Raw genomic sequence first — 18,876 nt, 5'->3', positions numbered from 1 at the left:
TGCATAACTTCCATGCATGTTGAGGTATTTTCCCAAGATTGGATCAGTTTGAAAATCCTGGTCTCATAGCACTGTGTAGAGCTGCGTGAAGAGCCACACTCACACGGTCCATTACTGCAGGAAATTCATGGATGTAACTTCTTCACGGGTGTAACGTCTTCAGATGGAAATCAGAGGGTGCTCGTTGCTCCTCCACAGTTGACGATGTAATCACTCACGCCATTTTATTGGTGGCTGACGAACGCTATTGGTACGAGGAATCTCGAGAGCTTGTATTGCTCCCAGTGAGTAACGCCCTATAGTTCCCTTTTTAGTAAATAATATCATTTTTACTAAATTATTTTCCTACTTAAAAATTGACTTGTGCGTTACTTATTGATACACCCTCGTATTTATTTATAATGTAAGAACAACAATAAGTATATGAACTGTGTATTGAATGATTTGAAGCATGATCGAATGCCGATAGTCATTCACCTGGTCACTATCAGTAATACATTGTTTCAAAATTCAATCAAATATAGTATTTTTGTATTGAAAACTGGCTTTGTTGGTCGCATTGTAGCATTTATGAAAATAACAGTGCAAACTGTGTATGGAGAAAAGATTTTATGTTAAGTGTGGTCAAAAGGTTTTTTGATACATATTTTTAGTGTAATATATTTCTGTTATCTTATAAAATTGATCGAGACAGAGGAAAAATGTTTGCTTGAACAGGGAAAACTCAGTGAAATCATTTACAGTAAGAGTATGGGACACCTGTATAAAGCACATGCATTTTATCGCCATGTACATAGGTGTCAATTTATAGGTAGTCAGGTGATCCGTATAACATAGACAAATGTATATGTTTCTGTGGAAAAATATATGCTGGTTATAAGTAAATTAACTTGAAGATCAGGTGATGCAACTCTGTTGTGCTAGGATTTAAATTTAAAAATTTGATATTTCAACAATGTTTAGTTTAGTTACATTTGGAATCACATTTGGAAGTTGCAAATTATAAGTGAAAGACATCAATGAAATGTTTCACGCACTGAATAATTTTATTGAGATTGTATTAAGTTTCTTTGTAATTCTATACAAAACATGGCACATAAAATGTAAAATTTTATGAAGTGTATATGTTGTAGATTTTTTTGGTTGTGTGTTTTAATAACAAATTTAAATCCTTAAATCTCTTCTAGTTTAAATAAGAATGTGCACAAATGTGAATATGGTTTATGTAATCATGAAATATCATTATTTCATGACTGCCATCTCCGTTTTGCCTTATGCCCTCACGTGTGCATTGATTGTTCATAAATGAACTTAACTGTTTCAACGCCAAAGAATAATGTTACTTCATAGGACATAACAGATACCAGCTAAAAACATTAAGCTTAAAGCTGACAAATGTTTGACCTTATTTGAGATATTTTTTCATAGATAAATATTTTTTCTTATTGTTTTCATCAGTGTTCTCGTGAAAAATAACAGTGGATTGTCAACAACTTGTATGGATTATTTACAGAGTCCTGCACACATTTACTTGATTATTGATTACTCTTTTGATTAAATATATATGATAGTAGATTTTCTTCCTTTAATGTAAGTCAGTTCGTGTGAAAGGATAAGTAATGTTTTGTAGGTATCAAGTAAAGTATATATAATGAATGTATCCAGGTTCAGACATTGACTTAAGGACATTAATTTTATTTATCTGTTGATTGAAAAAAAGTGATTTTGCTATGGAAAAAAAAAAGGTTTTTACTTTATTGGACAGTATACTTAAAAAAATTATTTTTGTAAATTAGTAAATACTGACTTTTCTTTAGGGATTTTTTTATTTACTGTTAATGTGAAATAAGTATGCAAATTCATTTGCTGTGTAATTTATTATTATTAGATTGAATAGCTTTTACTGAAGTTTACTATTTGTAGCTTGGAATGTTATACTCATAGTTCAGTGTTCTAGGTGTGGTTGCCTTTTGATTACTTTGTTTCTCTTGCAGAAGGCATGAGGCCTGCTGTTGTGAACCATCACCAAAGGCCCACCGTACAAAATTTTAAGCTTGTTGTTGACCCCAATCTGGTGGGAGGCTCGGCACCGTATTACAGTTTCGGAGCAGACGTGGAAGACAGTCTCGCGCGTCATGATCCCAGAGAGCCGGTGAGCATCGACCGCAAGGACGTGGATCTTCCTGTGCCCCAGTTCGAGGACGGTTCGACGAACCACATAAGTGTCATCAGCAGCCACAGAGGCCCTGCCATGGCGCAAGATTCCATCAACACTTTCCTCGACGACTATTACGAGGTGTTTCAGAAGAACATGAAGGAGCGAGTGTCTAAGTGTGAGCCTTCGAACCTCATATACGTTAATACCTGCGATGTCACGCAGCCGCCGCCGACATTTCGCGCGGAGCCCCCCGGCGGCATTCATTTCGACGGGCACGCGCTCCACAGGAGGACTAAGCACAGACAGTTTCCACCACGTTTCGATGGTGAATTTTTGGGGATAGGGGCAGGGGTTGATGGTAGCTGTACGTCTCCCACGCCTTCCTTCGATCCTCGAGTTCCTCCTCCGATGTTCCATCGTCCCAACTACTCGATAGTGGAGAAAATCAGACTGCCGCCTTTGCACATACCACCGCCGCCGATACCACTCCATCCTCCGTTACCACACACGCTGCAACCCCCGCTGCCCCCGTCACCTCCCCCTCAACCTCCTCCGTTGCCTCCGTCGGACAAGACGGAAGAAGGAGAGCTGTCTGTTGCGAGCAGGAGGAAGTCCCAGGACTCCAGGCACGGCTTGTTTTCCCCGCCCTCCACCAGCGGGAGAAGGAGCAAGCACGGCGAGAGTTCGTCCGGCCGCACGGGCGAGATAGAACCCTCCAAGCTCGACTTGGACTCCAGGATCAAGCTGCTGCTTAACGACGGGCCCCTGGGTCATCTTGTGCCCAAAAAGAAAACTCCCCCCAGCTCGAGGAAGCATTCCCACCAGAGGCCCTCGCCTCCGTCCTCGCACAACACGCCCTTGTTCGAGGAACATCCCGACGAGCCTCTTTCACCGCCCCCCTCGCCATTCCGCTCGAGGGCCATCTACCTGAAGTGGCACGGCTTGTGGCTGCAGAAGAACTTGAACACGAAGAAGAACTTCATGGACAGAGCATCGGAGCCCCACCCTGCGAAGGAGAAGACTCGGGTGATAAAAGCAGACAAATCTTCGATAGCGAAGAAGAGTTACGACATCAAGAGGAAACTGAAGCAGGTGCTGCAGCAGCAGAAGGCGGATGCTGCTCGGGGAGACGTGGTGCGAGATACGCCGGAGTCTCCTCAGAGGCTGCAGGACCCCGACTCCACGGTGGATATTGGGCTGGGAGACACGGCGGACGGTAGCGCGCAAGAGGCCATGGTTTGCGATAGCTCCGGGTCTCCGGCGGGCACGGATGGCTTGGCCGTTACCGTTCAGAATGTCGTCCGGAGTGTCGTCGGGGAGTTGACCAAAGACTTGAGACAAGAACTGAGCGATAAGCTCCTGGAATACATGTTTGGCAAAGCCATCGAAAACTGGGGAGAAATGAAGTCTCGGGGCTTGCCTACGTGAACTAAGTAAGTAGGAATCTTTTTTTTTAAGGCAGTTTAAGGTTGAATTTAGTTGTTATGTAAATATTGTTTAGAAATGTGGTTTTCTTTGTAAGGACCATTCTTGTACTGCACAGAAGGCAAGTTAAAAAATGAACAAGTTAGAGTACATACTTCAATAACAGCATGCATTGTCATGTTGCAACCAATCTTACTGAATAGTTTGAATTTTCATTACATTATTAGAAGCTTTGATTTTGTCTTCTTTTTTTTTCAATGTTATGGCAAGGAAATGGTTTGATTTTTAAACTTTATTTTGCAGCTGTAGTATGCGTCTAAATATTTCAGTTCTTGTAACTGATGTTCCAAGAAAAGTAGCAGAATGTTGATGGGTAAAAAGATTTCTTGTTAAGTGAAATGTTGACAAAAGTTGAAGAAAATGTTGAATGGTGTTGATTCTGTTTTGTTTTGAGATATGTTTGTTGAACAGGTAACAGCTGCTGATTGGCTGAAACTGAACATAGTTGTCAGCATTATTGTGTTATGTTGAGTGTTCTATGGTTAATATTGTAGCTTGTGATTCACAACATTGTATTGTTTTAGTGCCACTTTCAGATTTAATAAGTGCATACTTACGCAGTAATTGTTGGGTAAGTTAAAAATGAAAAACTTGTGTGATGCACATTATTTATTATGTACAAGGTAAGCTGTGTTGAATTTTTTTTCATTGTCTCAGTTTGATTTATTTTTCCATTTATTATTTTTATTAAGTTTTTGTGTTGCCAGTTCAGAATATTTGTGGTTGCTGTCTAGCTATTGATGAAGTTCACAATTAGCTCTTGTAATAGATACAGTATTTTTAAAACTCTGAAAGATTTATGTTAGGTTTCACATGTCATGTTGGTTTCTTGTATTTTCGTTTCATTGTTGTATTTGTCATTTTTGATTTTATCGTCGTTCCTTTGTATGTACTGCTGTATAAGCATTGGAAATTGCCTTTTGTTTTTAAATTTTGCTTCAGATATATTCTGCACATTAGCTTATATTTTCGGAAATTCTGGCAAATATCATATTCAAAATTTTTCCTGGCTAATGGTATGATCACATACTAGAACAGTGGTTTCCAAACTTTTTGAAGTCGAAGCACATTTAAAATCCTACAAATAATTGTAAGGGCACCATTTTCAAATTTCTAAGAAATATGTTATAATAATTGAGTCAGTATTACAGTAACAAAAATGTTAAGAAAGAAAAATGAAATATACCTTAAGTTCATACAGTCTTCTTTACAAACAGTGCTATACTGAACTAAATCACTATTCGGGAAAAACGTATAATGATGTGTTAACTATAAAGAGCGGTATATCTGTAGTGAAATGGTATAATATAGTAAGTATATTTAATTTTATATCTGGACACACATTTCTCTGGAATACTACAGGGTGCATCCGGATGGCTTTTAGAATGCACACTTTGAATACCACTGGCCTAGAAGTTCATTCCCTCTGATTTCACAGTTTGATATTACATAACAACTTTACTTTTGCAGTCCCATAGTAGAAATTTTTTTCTTTATAACTATCTGTAACTAGCCAGAAAAAATTAATGTTTGACATGGCAGGTGAAGTTGAACTTAAGGGCGTATTACTTTCAGTTCATTTCTTTGTATCTCCGCTTAGGAGAGTGTTGTGGACACAGTAAAAACAATCATTTTAATCTCCAAAAAAATTTTTTTTTGTGTTTTGTAATTTTTAAGTATCAGTGTTTAAATTTAAACTCTCAATTTTCTGGTTCTAGTAATGTATGACTCAGCAAAATTAAAGAATTAAACTGAAATAGTGATCGAAAGCTATTATGATAAATTTGAAGATACCATTTTAAGTCAAAATCTCTACATAGTTTCTACCTCCTGATTTAAATTGGATCTGGACAGGTGGTTTGTAGAAAATTAAATGGAGTGCAAAGGGTTTTAATATTAATAAAATCCACACTTATGTGAATTTCAGTTATGTTAGATTTTTCAATGTTCTACATATACTTTTAATTGTAACAAATATTTCCAAGTGAAAAAAAAATGGTCTTCCAAGAATTACGTTATACTTTAAATGTTGTAGTTTTTTTAGTTTATTGTATATTGTCAAAAATATTAAAACCATGACTTACAGAAAAGTGTGTAAAAAAATATATGCATGCTAGGATATTGTTGTTTAGTTAAATATAATATGACTGATACTGAGAATAAAAGTACCTACTTTTAATAAGATACAAAGGAATGATGTGAAATGTATGTAACGTCCTTACAGGCTTCTATTTTAAGCCTTTTTCTAAAGAAGCAAAATATATGGGCATGATTTGGGGAGTATGTATTGGTACGCGATGATACATGGCTTTTTTCAAGTTATATTTAAAGATTTGAGTTTAATCATTGTTTATTTGTTTATGCTTCTCACATTTAGATTGTTTTGTTTAGAGCTCTGTGCAAAGTGCATTGCCGTGTTTTACTGTGGTGTGTGTCGTAGAATTAAGGCAACCTGATGTCCCGGTGCACGTACAAGTGTTGCGACAACACTGCAGAAACTAACCTACATCTGTGTGTTGATACGAACAAAAAATCCCAGACAAAAAATGCCAAAATGGACTTGTTTGTTGTTGAGCCCAACATTGCAATTACTGAGGCATGCTTACAACATTGTGCATATTGCTAGGCAATATTGCTTCGACTCACATTAGCCTGTTTTGGAAAAGTAATTTGACCCCACACTGTCAGGTGTGTGTTTTGTCCCTGCCTCATGCTGTTTGTGAGACAATTGCAAACATTTTGTCTACTGTTCATACATATGTACATACTTAAAACTATATATGAACTTTCCGAATTTTTGAAACTACTTCCACTTCAGCTTAGCAAAGAGACATCTTGTATTTCTTGTGTTCTAAGCAATAGTTTATCACATAGGTAATTGTGAGACTGTCAGAAAATGCTTTTTTCCCCTAGTTTGTTTATTTGTTACCAATTGTGTTATTTATTTCCATAAATTTTTAGATGGTGCACAAAATTTGTTTACAGATTCTAATTGTATGCCAGTTTTAAATAGCCTACAGTTTTTGTAAGACATATAACGTACTTGCATTATAATAACGTCAAAGTATTGAAATTAATATAGAATGAATTTTAATTCCACTGTTACTTTGTTTTTATAGCTTTTTAAGGGTTTATGCATTTTAATCTTTGACATGGAATTTTTGTTTTGTTAAGTTATTTGACATAAGGTTGTTGTGGTAGTCCAGGTTTAATGGCAAGGATAAAGTCACTATCTGCACATCTTGTATCACAATGTTTTTTGGCATTCATTTGCTCCACAAATTAATTTTTAATAATATATAGCTATCAAAAGAAGTTTTGCTCTCAGCAAAAAAAATCTGTCTCATGCTGGTCATAGAGTTTTTGTTACCTTAACACATTTTACACTTTTTTTATTCAGTCAATATCTATCTGATTCCCATGATTACATCTTTTCATCTGATGGTTCCCATATTTTTCAGTAACATGATCTTAAGATATTTAACACTGCAACTTTATTTGAGCCATGAATAAACAATTTTGTGTCTGAAAAGATTCACATGATTTGGGTGACATATTCACACCTGATATTGTAAGGCTAAGCTACTTTACCATTTTCACTAGTATCAGGGTTACTTTTGATGATATATTAATTCAATTAACCCTTTGAAATCAAAATAGTAACCCTCCTGTATTTTTGACACCAATGGTTTTTAAGAAACTTAATGTACTCATATTTAAAAAAATTCTCCTTCGTAAACCTTGAAACAGCTGACAGATCTAACTCTGTGCAGTATACGTAAAATATGATACTTTGTAAAGTGAACTTGACGATATTATGCTGCCTCATTTGCCACTTTGGCATCACTATTTTTTGAGAAACACATTTATGTTTTAATAAAATATAAGTTTGCTCAGTGTTTTTCTTTGTGGAGATTGTAAGAACATCAACTACTATAAATAAAATATTTATTGTGCATGTTGAAAGTCAAATGTAGGCATTGAACAAACAATGAACATAATTTAGTTTTTGTTTGCACAAGTACCACTTAGTGATATTTTTATGATTTTCATAACCTTTTACTGGTGTTCAGTTATGCATAGTTGGAAATGAAACCGATTTTCATTTTGCTAAAGATGCAAGACTGTGATGTATTTTCTGGCTGATTGTGGTAGTGATAGCCCTTAGTAGCATTTGATTATCAATATTTAATGGCTGTGCCGGGTTTCCCAAAGACTGCAAATATGTAGTAACTAGAGTAGAAAAAGAATTGAGTTCTCCTTAAAAAAATTTCTTTAATTGTTTTAAATGTTTTCTTGGAAATATAGTTGGTATAGTGACTTTTTTTTACCTAGTAAATGTACCATCCCAATTTGTTTTTTGTGATAGTTATTTACCTTAGAGCCTAATGAGCCCAAGTGCCAAATATGGTGATTATTATTTTATGGCAGATTATGTCTCAAATTTGGTTTTCTATCAAACCACAACATTGAAACTACTCAAAAATTTTATCTATTAAATAGTTTAGTGAGAGTTTTAAGAGCATAGGTCCTAAGCTGTAGTTGAGATAGACGCACGTAAGTCTGATTACAATGTTATGTGCCTGTGGAAAAAAAAAATAATCATAATGGACAGATTTATGGAGGGTTATGAAAAAAACAATATCATTTACTCTTGTGTTTAATTGTCCAACTGATTGGGCTTGTTTGGTTCTGAGTTGTTAATTCTAGCAGGGTTTGTACGCCTCTTTAAATAATACTTAAAAACTCCTTAATAAAGACTGATAGCTTGCAAGTAATGGATGAATGCGGGTATGTTAATGTTCTTTTGTTTCCGACTTGGTGGAAAAAAATGCTTGCACATGCACAGTACTATTTTAGAATTTCGGGCCATACATAAAAAAAAATTAATTTGTTTTTCATAGTTTGTCTCTCATCTTCAAATAAAAATGTGTTTTATAGTCTTTCTTTGAACTTATAAAGTACATATAATTAGTAATCATAGTAAATAGTAGGGGTATAAAATTCAGATAGATACTACTTGAGTTAGATGTGTTCCAGGGATAATTCTGGACAATAAGGGTTTATCTAAGTAATTTTTTTTGCATTAACTATTTAACATTGTTATTTCCTTGAGGTACTTTTGCAATATTACAAATGGTTTTCTACCTCTGATAGTGATGAAGACAACGAAGTAAAGGGAGCCTTAAAAACCTCGTAATTTTTTATTGATCAAGAGGGTACAAACTTTCTTCACATTGCCATATTTTCAGCGAAGGAAATACATCATAGTTCCTCCTTGTTTCTCCATTATATACTTCACTTGTGATTTTATTATGTTGCTCCCTAACAAAATATGCAGGTTTTTCTCTGCCACGATCTGAATTTGCGTGGCTTTGTGACTTAAAACACATAGATGTTTCTGCCGAAATTGCAGTGGGCACATTCGGGGTGGCAGTTACCACAGCTACCAGCGACCACATGTAACTGCTGCCCTGGAGACAGTAACTACAGTGTCGACCAGTGTAATCATGAAAATCAACACACTTGGTGGACTGAAAGTTACTTTGGAACTTTTCCATCTAAGTTTTATTGTCAAAAGTCTGAAGTATAATAGAATGTCCCGTGTGACTTGCATTATCCTGCTTACTGGTCCTATGTAATGTACACATAATTATATGCATTGAATGAAAAAAGTGTGTGCCACTGTACATTGTGTACAAATAAATATTTCATGGTAAGTTATTGCAGTCATTCTGGTCTTTTATTTCTTTTCAAAACAAGTAAGTACATACAGTATTTTATATATTTTGTGTGTGATCTCAAACATGATAAAAAATTTGTTGTGAAGTTTATATTATCTGGATATTTCTGCACTCTTAGTTCATTATTTCCTGTTATAAAACTATTTAAGACAAATTTTTTTGCAACAATACCATGATGATTTTGTACCAGTTACAGTATTAATGACATAAATTAAATTTCCTTCTTTGTTGATTTAGTTTTTTTTTGTTTTTCCTGAAAATTATAAAAAAAATTTGGTGTGTGTGGTGACAATTTTTTTTTACAAAATAACTCTCTAATAACCTTTACTTATTGTCAGAATTTGAAATTGCATAGAGTACGTTTATCTAATCTTATTTACTTAATAATAATAAGATACTCATAGGCAATGTATTTAATGTTCTGTAAAATGGGGTAAATAGAAACAGTCAGTTAAAGAGAATCGTGAAAACCTAATTCTTCAATATAAATTACTCTTAATAATGTTGGCAAATAACTTTCCAAATAGAAAAATTTTCATTTAATGATTTTATTCATAAATAATTTTTGATCAGACTGTTTCTATTCACCCTGTTTTACGGTTGCTAAAAAAACAAACAAAATATTTTGCTTTAAAAATTTTTTTGATTGAAGTTTTGTCAAGCAAACATGCTGTATGGTGAAAGGGTTTTATCTGGGTGTCCAATGGTTCGGCTCATTCTGTAGTCCAGCGCCAATCCATCCGCTCAAGTTCAGATTCTTCCAGGTGTATTCCGGCTGTTGATTGGCCACCAGGTCATGTTGCCCACATTTTTAGTTCGCTCAGAGTTTATTGTGTCACAATATTTCTTGTGATTTTTTTCACACATGGAATTTTCCATTTCTCTGTCCCTTCCACACATACTGATAACATTCTGGGAATGTCTGTAAATTCACAGTTATCATGCACAAGGCACACCTATCTGTCTCTCACTCTACCACCGATGTACAAAAAAAAACTTATACTCATAACAGACAAAAAGAATTCTAACTCCCACATATAGGAGCTTTTCCCCAATGAAGGAAGAATTCAAACAAAAAATAGTTTAAAATATCAACTAGTGCAAAACATTGCCAACAACATTTTGCCAAAATGTTGATACTTACAACAGGTATTCAGCTGTCATTTTTAATACATACATTTTTATGATTAGTCAAAAGAGTAAGGGTCTACGCTGCTATAGAACTTTTTTCAACTTGTTTTAGATACCATTCAACTGTATGTTTTTTTAGTATTTACGTTAAACCTATATTAAGAGGGCCGCCTTGTCTGGGGAGTATTTGTCAAATAGTGCGATGCTTGTTGGTGATTCCAGCGAATTATCGCCTCTGAGTGCATAGTTCTGAACTGGCGTGCAGCCTTTGAGCTATAACCATTACATTATATGGCGGGGAATTTAAGATAAAGAATCTGAATCAAATGTTTCATACCTGAAAATTATTCTGAAAACGTGCGTTTTTGCCATTTTTACTTTTCTAAAAATACAGTTTTAAAACAAAGTATGAAAACAGAGCCACCCATATTCTTACATGCTTGTCATAAACGGACACCACTTACCATGAACAATTTTCAAATTGCATGGTTTTTTTTCTAAATCTCTGCACACAGCATTTGTGTCCAGGTTGGCGGGGACCTTAAAATTGGATCACTGCAGCAAAATTGTCATGGTATTGACGTGGTCCTGAAATTTCCATATTAAAGACCATTCACTGTATTTTTTTTTTAACATTATTCTTCGGGATTTACGATTATATGACCAGTACCTTCAATGCGACAACTAACAAAAGAACCTGCGCAGATACCAATGTCAAACTCCGAGAAGAGTATTTTATTTCTTGTCACACTATAATCTATTCCAGTGGTTCCCAAAAGGTGTTCCGTGGCAGGGTCAAGGGGTTCCGTGAGTCAGGATGAATGCCATATAGAGCAGGCAAAATTAATGTCAAATAACTTTCTTTGAAGGAGTTGGGGTTCCGCCAAAAGAAAAGTCTAACATAGGATTCCGTGGCCGAAAAAAAATTGGGAACTGCTGATTTATTCTATCATTTTTTATCCCATTTTCTCAGAGAATCCAGGTTTTATTTTGGATAGTGAAAATGCATGTTTTGATCGTGATTGGACATGAACCAACAATCGAGAAACTTTTCAGCAAAAATTATAAATAACATGACATACATACAGCCTGTTAGCTCCAAAATTAAGTCAGCAAACATTAGAACGGAATATGAGATTGAGACATTGCTCATTTGCCAAGAGAACCGTCAAAATCGTGTGTCACAGTCAGACGGATGTGGTTCGTTGTTGAGATGTTAACTTATTGCATTGCTTCATTTGTTCAATTTTTTAATGCAGTAAGTTTGATATTTCATTATTGGTGAGTTTTAATATGTTTAGTATATATTTATTAATTTATACTCACAACATTTTAACGGTTGTTATTAGAGATATTAATTACCCAGAAAAGTATTTTTTGATAAAATTATATGGTAGCTAATCAGGAAATTTTGTGCACAACCACTCAATTTTGCAAGTTATACTTTAACATTAAAAAACCGTTACAATTTATAAACTTTTTCATACAAGTCAAAGAAAATTAAACATACATTTGGTCTTTCTGTACAACATAATGGCCCGCTTAGCATTTGAGAGTTGCATGTACCAACTGATACGAACAAAAATAAAATTTGTTTTGGGGCCTGCCGAGCCAGGGGTGTATCTGTGTTAGTGAGGCAGGATGATAAGTGCGATGCCCGCTGATGCATGTAGTGTGGTAGCTCCTCTAAGCGCAAAGCTCTGAACTGGTACACAGTCTTTACGTCGTCCGTAGGACAACTATGAAATTTGAGCTGCAACGATAACATTGATTGGCGAGAAATAGAGATAAAAGTGCTTTCAAGAATCTTTACCGGTCATTTTATGTCTAAAAATACAGTTTAAAAAGAAACATGGAAACAACTACCCATCCACCCTTGGCACATTCAGAAATAATTTTTGTAAACAGACACCACTTCAATATCTTGAGCATTTTTCAAATTACGTGGTTTCTTCTGAAGCACTGTACACGTGTGCAAAGGAAGGCGGGGTCTTTAAACGTTACCTCCCAATCTATAAAAAATAAATGATTTAATGTTCATCAAGCTGTTTTTAAATTATGTACATCTGTCTTGGTGATGGAAAAAAAATGGAAAATTCTCCTACTCACATCTCTAGTTAAGGTACAATTTGTAAACAAATGCGCGCCTGTGTTAACATCTGATTTTGACGATTCCGAGGGCAAATTGCGACACAATGTTAGCAACGTGCGCAGAAAAAAAAAAAAAAAAAAAAGACATGTTTTTGTGGTATTGTTAGTCCATGGTGGCTGAAGCATCAGTGCTGAGCAGGAGAGGTATGACTACTGGTGGCACTTGAAAGGGAAGAGAATTTCTTGCCCGGAATAACAGGAGCTTGCAACGATTCTGATCAGGAGGGAAGTGACAGTCATCGCTGTGAGTTCTCAGTTAAGAGAAAAAAAAATAAACCTTACAACATCTGAACTGTGGAAATGAATTCTAAACTGTTCTAAAATGGAAGGAAAATATACCTATGCTATTTTTTAAGTAAAGCGGAAACACTGAGTAACAAAAGTCTGAAATTCACAGTAAAAATGTCTGAACTTGAAAATTTAAGTTACTTTTCTTTATAAATATTAAATATTTGTAATATATATTCTACATTATTTTTAATAGGTATCAAAACTTATTTCACATATCTCTTAGTGAACAGACTTTTAATAACCATGATACATAGCAGAAATTCCTTGTTAAAAATCATAAAACAGATTATCAGTAGACTTAAAAATGTAGAATTTATTGATTACATACTTCAACTTCCAATGAAATGTTTATTGTTATGTGGTTGTGGCCACATTTTGTGTTTTTGGTGATCCAAATGAGTGCTCAATTTTTGTTTGGGAATCATACATACAGACCTCAAGAAAATGAAACTATCATGGTTGTAATTCCTTTACATGTATGTAATTGATCTATGTAATTGACTACTGCTAACAGTACTACAGTAAAAAATATAGTCATGAATGAAAAATAATGTAATTATCATTTTAAAAATTCATAAGCTTAAGTGTTGATATAAATGTGTCAGTCTTAGCAAACATGAGTTAAGCTGTAGGAAAAAAGTATAATCTTTAATTTTCTATTTTTTTATTTTAGTTAGCAGAGAGAATAAACTTAAAATGTAAGTAAACTGAAAGCAAACTAAAAAGGTTTTCTGGAATTTCACAACAGTTCTTACTTTCATAATGTTCCAGCTATTTATCATAAGCCAGCACTGCCAAGGTTACTAAATAATTTATAAATGGTATCCCATATTCATAGCAATATTCTGATAATATAATTTGATTTGCACCATCGCAAACTCTGCACTCTTATGTTACTGCACTAAGAATATATTTTTGCACGATATTCAAAGAACTTTTTAGTTTATTTTATGTTCTTTCAACAAATTAAATGTAATGAAATTTTTTAACAGCCAAAAAAAATTCAGAGTATTTGCAGTTAACAGTCTCAAGATCAATGTGTTGGAGAAAAACAATTGCTACAACAAGCAAAAAGTTAGGAGTGGAACAGAGCCTACTTAAATGGAGATTAGGCCCTGCCATCTTGCAATTTTAAGTATTCTGATACTGCTTGCAATAAATCTTCCATGCTTAATTTTTTTGGTTCGACATGGCATAGGAGTTAATTTTGGCTACTTGTTGAAGTCAACACTTGTAAACTGGTGTGGTTGTTAAAATAGTTGTAGTCGCCCGCATTAAATAATAATTTATTTCCTCGCAGTACTTGCAGACTAGTCTGTTAGTAAGTATGTGGTTGCAACAAGGTATGGAAGTTCTAGGAGATATAATTTATGCCTTGACATGTCAAAAATTGGGATAAATAGTTCAAAATTAGAATTACAGCAAAAAAATTGGAAAAATCCAAGAAGTCGGGGTCTAATGCATGCGCTGATGGCGTGAAAAGCAAAATTGTTTGAATTCATCACTACTATTTCACTTCTTACATTCTAAAAAATTTTAACAATAGATCTGTTTCTTACATTTTGCTGCCAGCCTCAATTGCAGCTAGCTAGTCAGCTTGTATGTAAAGATCTAACATAGTTATGGCCAGTATTTTTTTTCTTCCAGATATTGATTTTAAAAGTGGTAGTGTAATCTGGAATGGACTTCCGGAACAAGTATGCCACAAGATCGAAAAAATCACTTGCAATCAGCAAGAAAGTTTATCTTATTTTATTTAACCCTTTAATAAGTACTTAAATAATTTTTTATATTTATATCCATATCCATAGACAGTTGAGGAGATATTATTTAATTCACTAACACTGGAAGGGAAGTTAATATCCAAGTGGAAAATCATAAACATTAAGTGTTATTAAATTTATTGCAGTGACCTTTGCACCATTAAAAGAGGTTTGTAACGGAATGAGTTCGGTAATAATTTGTACTTATTTATTAAAGTTTTTGGCTTCAGCTGTACTTGCATTTTGTAGAATTAAGTGTTTAACAAGCCGGTACTTTTTCAGATTTTTGTATCATGTATAAATTTTTTATAACATTTATACTATATAAATTTTTACATCTGCTGAGGTATGACTGTAGAGACCCAGGATGTCCACGGTTCATTTTGACAAGCTCAGCTCTGAACACTTGTATGTTTTGGCACAGTCTTTATTTTATCCTCAGTTGTTCCGACATTCCAGTAGCAAATCAACAGCAACTGGGCAGTCAATCACAGTCAAGTTGTTCAAGACAAGAACGTCTTCTATCAAGAATAGCAGCCAATGAACAAGTGACTAAGACTCGACAGCCTGCGAATTTTCATAGACTCAAGATACAACAAAGAAAATTTATCAGTAAATTGATCTTGATATCATGTTTCATTTACATGAACTAGAGAAATTATAATTTTTGTTAATATTTTTCCGACTATATTAGACATTGGACTTCCAGTAAACCGTCAGGGCCTTCCTTTTGTGTGGGCATGTATCCTCTGTGAAATAACATTCACATAGACATCTGGCTTGGAACTTGAAACTTACAAAGTGTCGATTTCGACTTGGAACTTTGAAAAACATTTTCAAGAATTCTGAAAATCGCCTTCAATAATCCTGAAAAACTCCAGTAATCTTGAAATTCTCCAGTAAACATAGCTGGACTAAGAATTTTGACCAGTAAAATATTGGGTGGAGATGTAAAATGTGCAAAATGTCACAAGTTCGTGAAGAGCATTGCCAAACTAGCGTTCTAACAGTTTCTTTCGAAGGACATTATATAGCTTTTGATGGATTTTCGCCAAATAATTCATTGGGCTTTTAAATGAAGACCAGAGGTTCAATATTCAGGACACAGTTGTGCATGACGATATGAAACAATGATTAGGTATTATGATTTCAAGAAGTGGGAGTCATAGTACGTACAGATTTACCACAGAAGACTGTGTCAGTATGTATCATCTTTGGAAATGAAACTATCCCTTCTCAAATAGTATCACTGAGACCTGTGAATTGATTTCTTCACGTATTTGAAGAAGGAAAATGTTCAGATGAACGATACTATTACGAGTGGCTTCTGCTGCAAGATGTTGTCTGTCTCGCCTCTTACGGCCATCTATCTTCCAGCTTGGCGCTTAACATTGACGAAAAATTGCATCAGAAGGTTTCTGCATTGCAGCAAAGCCATTAGAGTAAGTGCGTGAACTCCTACAAGATCTTCATAGTTAACAATCTTTGGCAACGTGGTATTCCTACATTTATTTGTAGCTTTATGTACAGAAATGTTCAAGTGTGAGCAAGCCATTCATTAGACTTTTTTTTCCCCCACTTTTATAAAATATCCTCTGCTTGAAGAATACTGTCATTACCTTAAAGCGTCCCAGTGACAGCGTATTAAATGCCAGCAAGGTATCTTATTCCTTTGGAGCAAGCATTAAGAATGATGTAAAAAAAATAGACACTGAGCTGTGTAATTAACTGACAATCAGAAAAACTCAGTATAAGACCAGTATCTGATAGTGACATAATAAGTGGTTACCTGTTATAGAATCATTTTACCAGTGGACTTATGTCGCTGTAGCTATCTTTTGAAAGAGAAAACCAATGTAATCTAAATTGCATGACTGCTCATTACATTTTGTACATTATTTATACTTCGAAACCAAAATCACTGTGTAATTTTGTTGTTTTTTTTCATTATGTACCAATTTGTGTTCTTATTACAACTATGTGCCAAAGTGATAAGTTTCTGAGAATATCCTTAATTGATGCATGTTTTACAATGCATGCGCATGCTGTCTCTAAAATTTGTTCACGATGATCAATGAAGCCTTGTAATTGGTTTACTGGTTCAGTTTACCTTAATTTTATAACATAGTAATATTATGGCATTTAACGAATATCTTGCTATGGGACATTGAAATATACTTATATATTGCGACTTTCTCAGACATCGTGAATTAGATTTTTGAGACTACATTAAAGCATGTTTAATTTTACAATGGTACTACATATTTGTTCATAACGAAGACCTATTGTTATGTATTTTAATTTATCCATGTTAAAATACAATCTTTACTATCTTCATTATGAGATCAATCAACCTTTCGAATCATACTTTGAATCTATTGCTATTCTCTATCACTGACTTGTTACCTGGGGCACAATTTGCTCTTGGTCTTTTGAATGCTCTGCCCATTGCAATTCCATTTTGGTTTTCAAAATAAACTTTATATTTCTGCATTAATAATTATATATTTTAATTTAAGTTGCATGTTTTGGTTCATTCACTGTAGATTCACGTGTTTTATTTTAACCCTATAATAAATCACCCTTGTGTATCTTGTGGTTTCCTAAGTAGCTCATATAATGCAAAGCTTTTCTGTTTTTAGAGAAATTAAGGTATGCAGGCCACAAAGTTATCAGACACGCAACTTGTGTAAAACCTGTAATGTAAATTCCTCATTGGTATGCATATGCAAGCTTGGATCCTTTGTATGAAGTTCATGTGGGTAATTTCACATTGATTTTGTGAGAAATGCATGCTATTGTCATTGAATAGAAACATTCATTTTGATTGTTTCTCCAGCAAATTGTAAGGTGTTATGACACCCATTGGATGGATTCGTCGAGTTTAGACGAGATTGTGTAGCATTCCTGCAATTTCCGAATATTAGGTTTTCCTAGTATGTAACTGCAAGGTGATAAGGCTCACCACCATCTTATACTATCTATCCTTCATGATGGCAAATGCAAGCGGAACTTAAGAAATGTTTTATTGTAGCCCTGAAATGATATTAAAATACAGTTGATCATATATCATCAAAATTTAAAATTTGCAAAATGCTTAACTTCAGTCTTCAGCAAATTGTGAAGATATTGAGCATGCATTTTAAAAATATTAATGATACACCTCCAATCAGTTTAATGACTAGACAAATTGATTTTCTAAAGAATATGCCAAAAAAATTGTTATAGGGTGTAGTTTAATAAATATTTTAATATTAAACAGTTATTAAAATATTTATCTTTTTTCATTTACACAGCTTACACATTTGATAAATTTTGTAATTGTTTTGGATTGGGTAGTTTTCTTTTTTTAATTTTCTAGTCTTAAGTTTTTTTAGTATTCTAACAGTATTCATAGCAAATAGTCCTTTTTTCCAATAATTTATTAGAGTGTAAAATAATTTGGTAATATAATTGTTAGTGCCTTATGGATTTGTAATTTAATGAAATGCACACCATATTATGTTATGTAAAATTGTCACCAAGTTGTCAGTTATATTAATTTTTTTTAAAAGTATATTACTATCCATTTGATGTCTGTTCTGAATTTGGTATGTCATTGCTATGAGCTGTATTTACATTTAGTAGTGTACTTATATGATATGAATGAAAAGAAATAAAAACTTTTCAAAGATTTAAAAGGAAATTTTTGTCACCTACATTTCCATTTAGTTAGGTGATTTTTTTTCCCCATAAGTGTAAACATGAATCACACGTGACTGCAACACCACTTAGAATTTAATTTTAGAAAAGTTTTGCAAGCTCTAGAGGAAGTAGGTGATTCAAAATACAGAAGAATACAGATGAGAAAAATATAATAGGGTAAAATTGAAAAATACTGGTACCTGAGCATGAAGATAGTTTAAGTAAAGAAAATTGTGTGCAACTTCAAAAGCAATATTATTTTACAAGATTAACTATTGCACCTAAAAAAAATCTTATGAAGATCAGCTGTACAGTAGGATTGATGCAGATATAAATAAAATCAAATGGAAGTATGAGCATCTTCAATAGCAATGATACTTTTAGAAAAAGCTATGTTGTAGCTAAAAGTAGCTTTTAAAGCTTATATGTTGGATGACAATTATAATAAAAGTTCAATTTGGTCATATTG

General features: G+C 34.0%; 1 protein-coding gene across 4 annotated transcripts in view; it reads left to right on the top strand.

Annotated features, from left to right (window-relative positions):
- The window catches only part of LOC134531944 (vasodilator-stimulated phosphoprotein-like), a 49,427-nt gene that overhangs the window by 12,016 nt on the left and 18,535 nt on the right, over positions 1 to 18,876 (top strand). For 2 of the 4 annotated variants that reach the window (XM_063368007.1, XM_063368009.1), the window contains exon 3: positions 1,995 to 9,367. In XM_063368007.1, coding sequence (XP_063224077.1) covers positions 2,000 to 3,586 — 1,587 coding nt within the window. In that variant the 5' untranslated portion in view covers positions 1,995 to 1,999 and the 3' untranslated portion in view covers positions 3,587 to 9,367. Of the gene's footprint in view, positions 1 to 1,994; positions 9,368 to 18,876 lie in introns of those variants that run through there. The other 2 variants (XR_010075098.1, XM_063368010.1) reach the window with 2 other exon arrangements.

This window comes from Bacillus rossius, chromosome 5, assembly GCF_032445375.1.
Source record: "Bacillus rossius redtenbacheri isolate Brsri chromosome 5, Brsri_v3, whole genome shotgun sequence".
Taxonomy (NCBI): domain Eukaryota; kingdom Metazoa; phylum Arthropoda; class Insecta; order Phasmatodea; family Bacillidae; genus Bacillus; species Bacillus rossius.
This window is presented reverse-complemented; position numbering and strand designations above follow the sequence as displayed.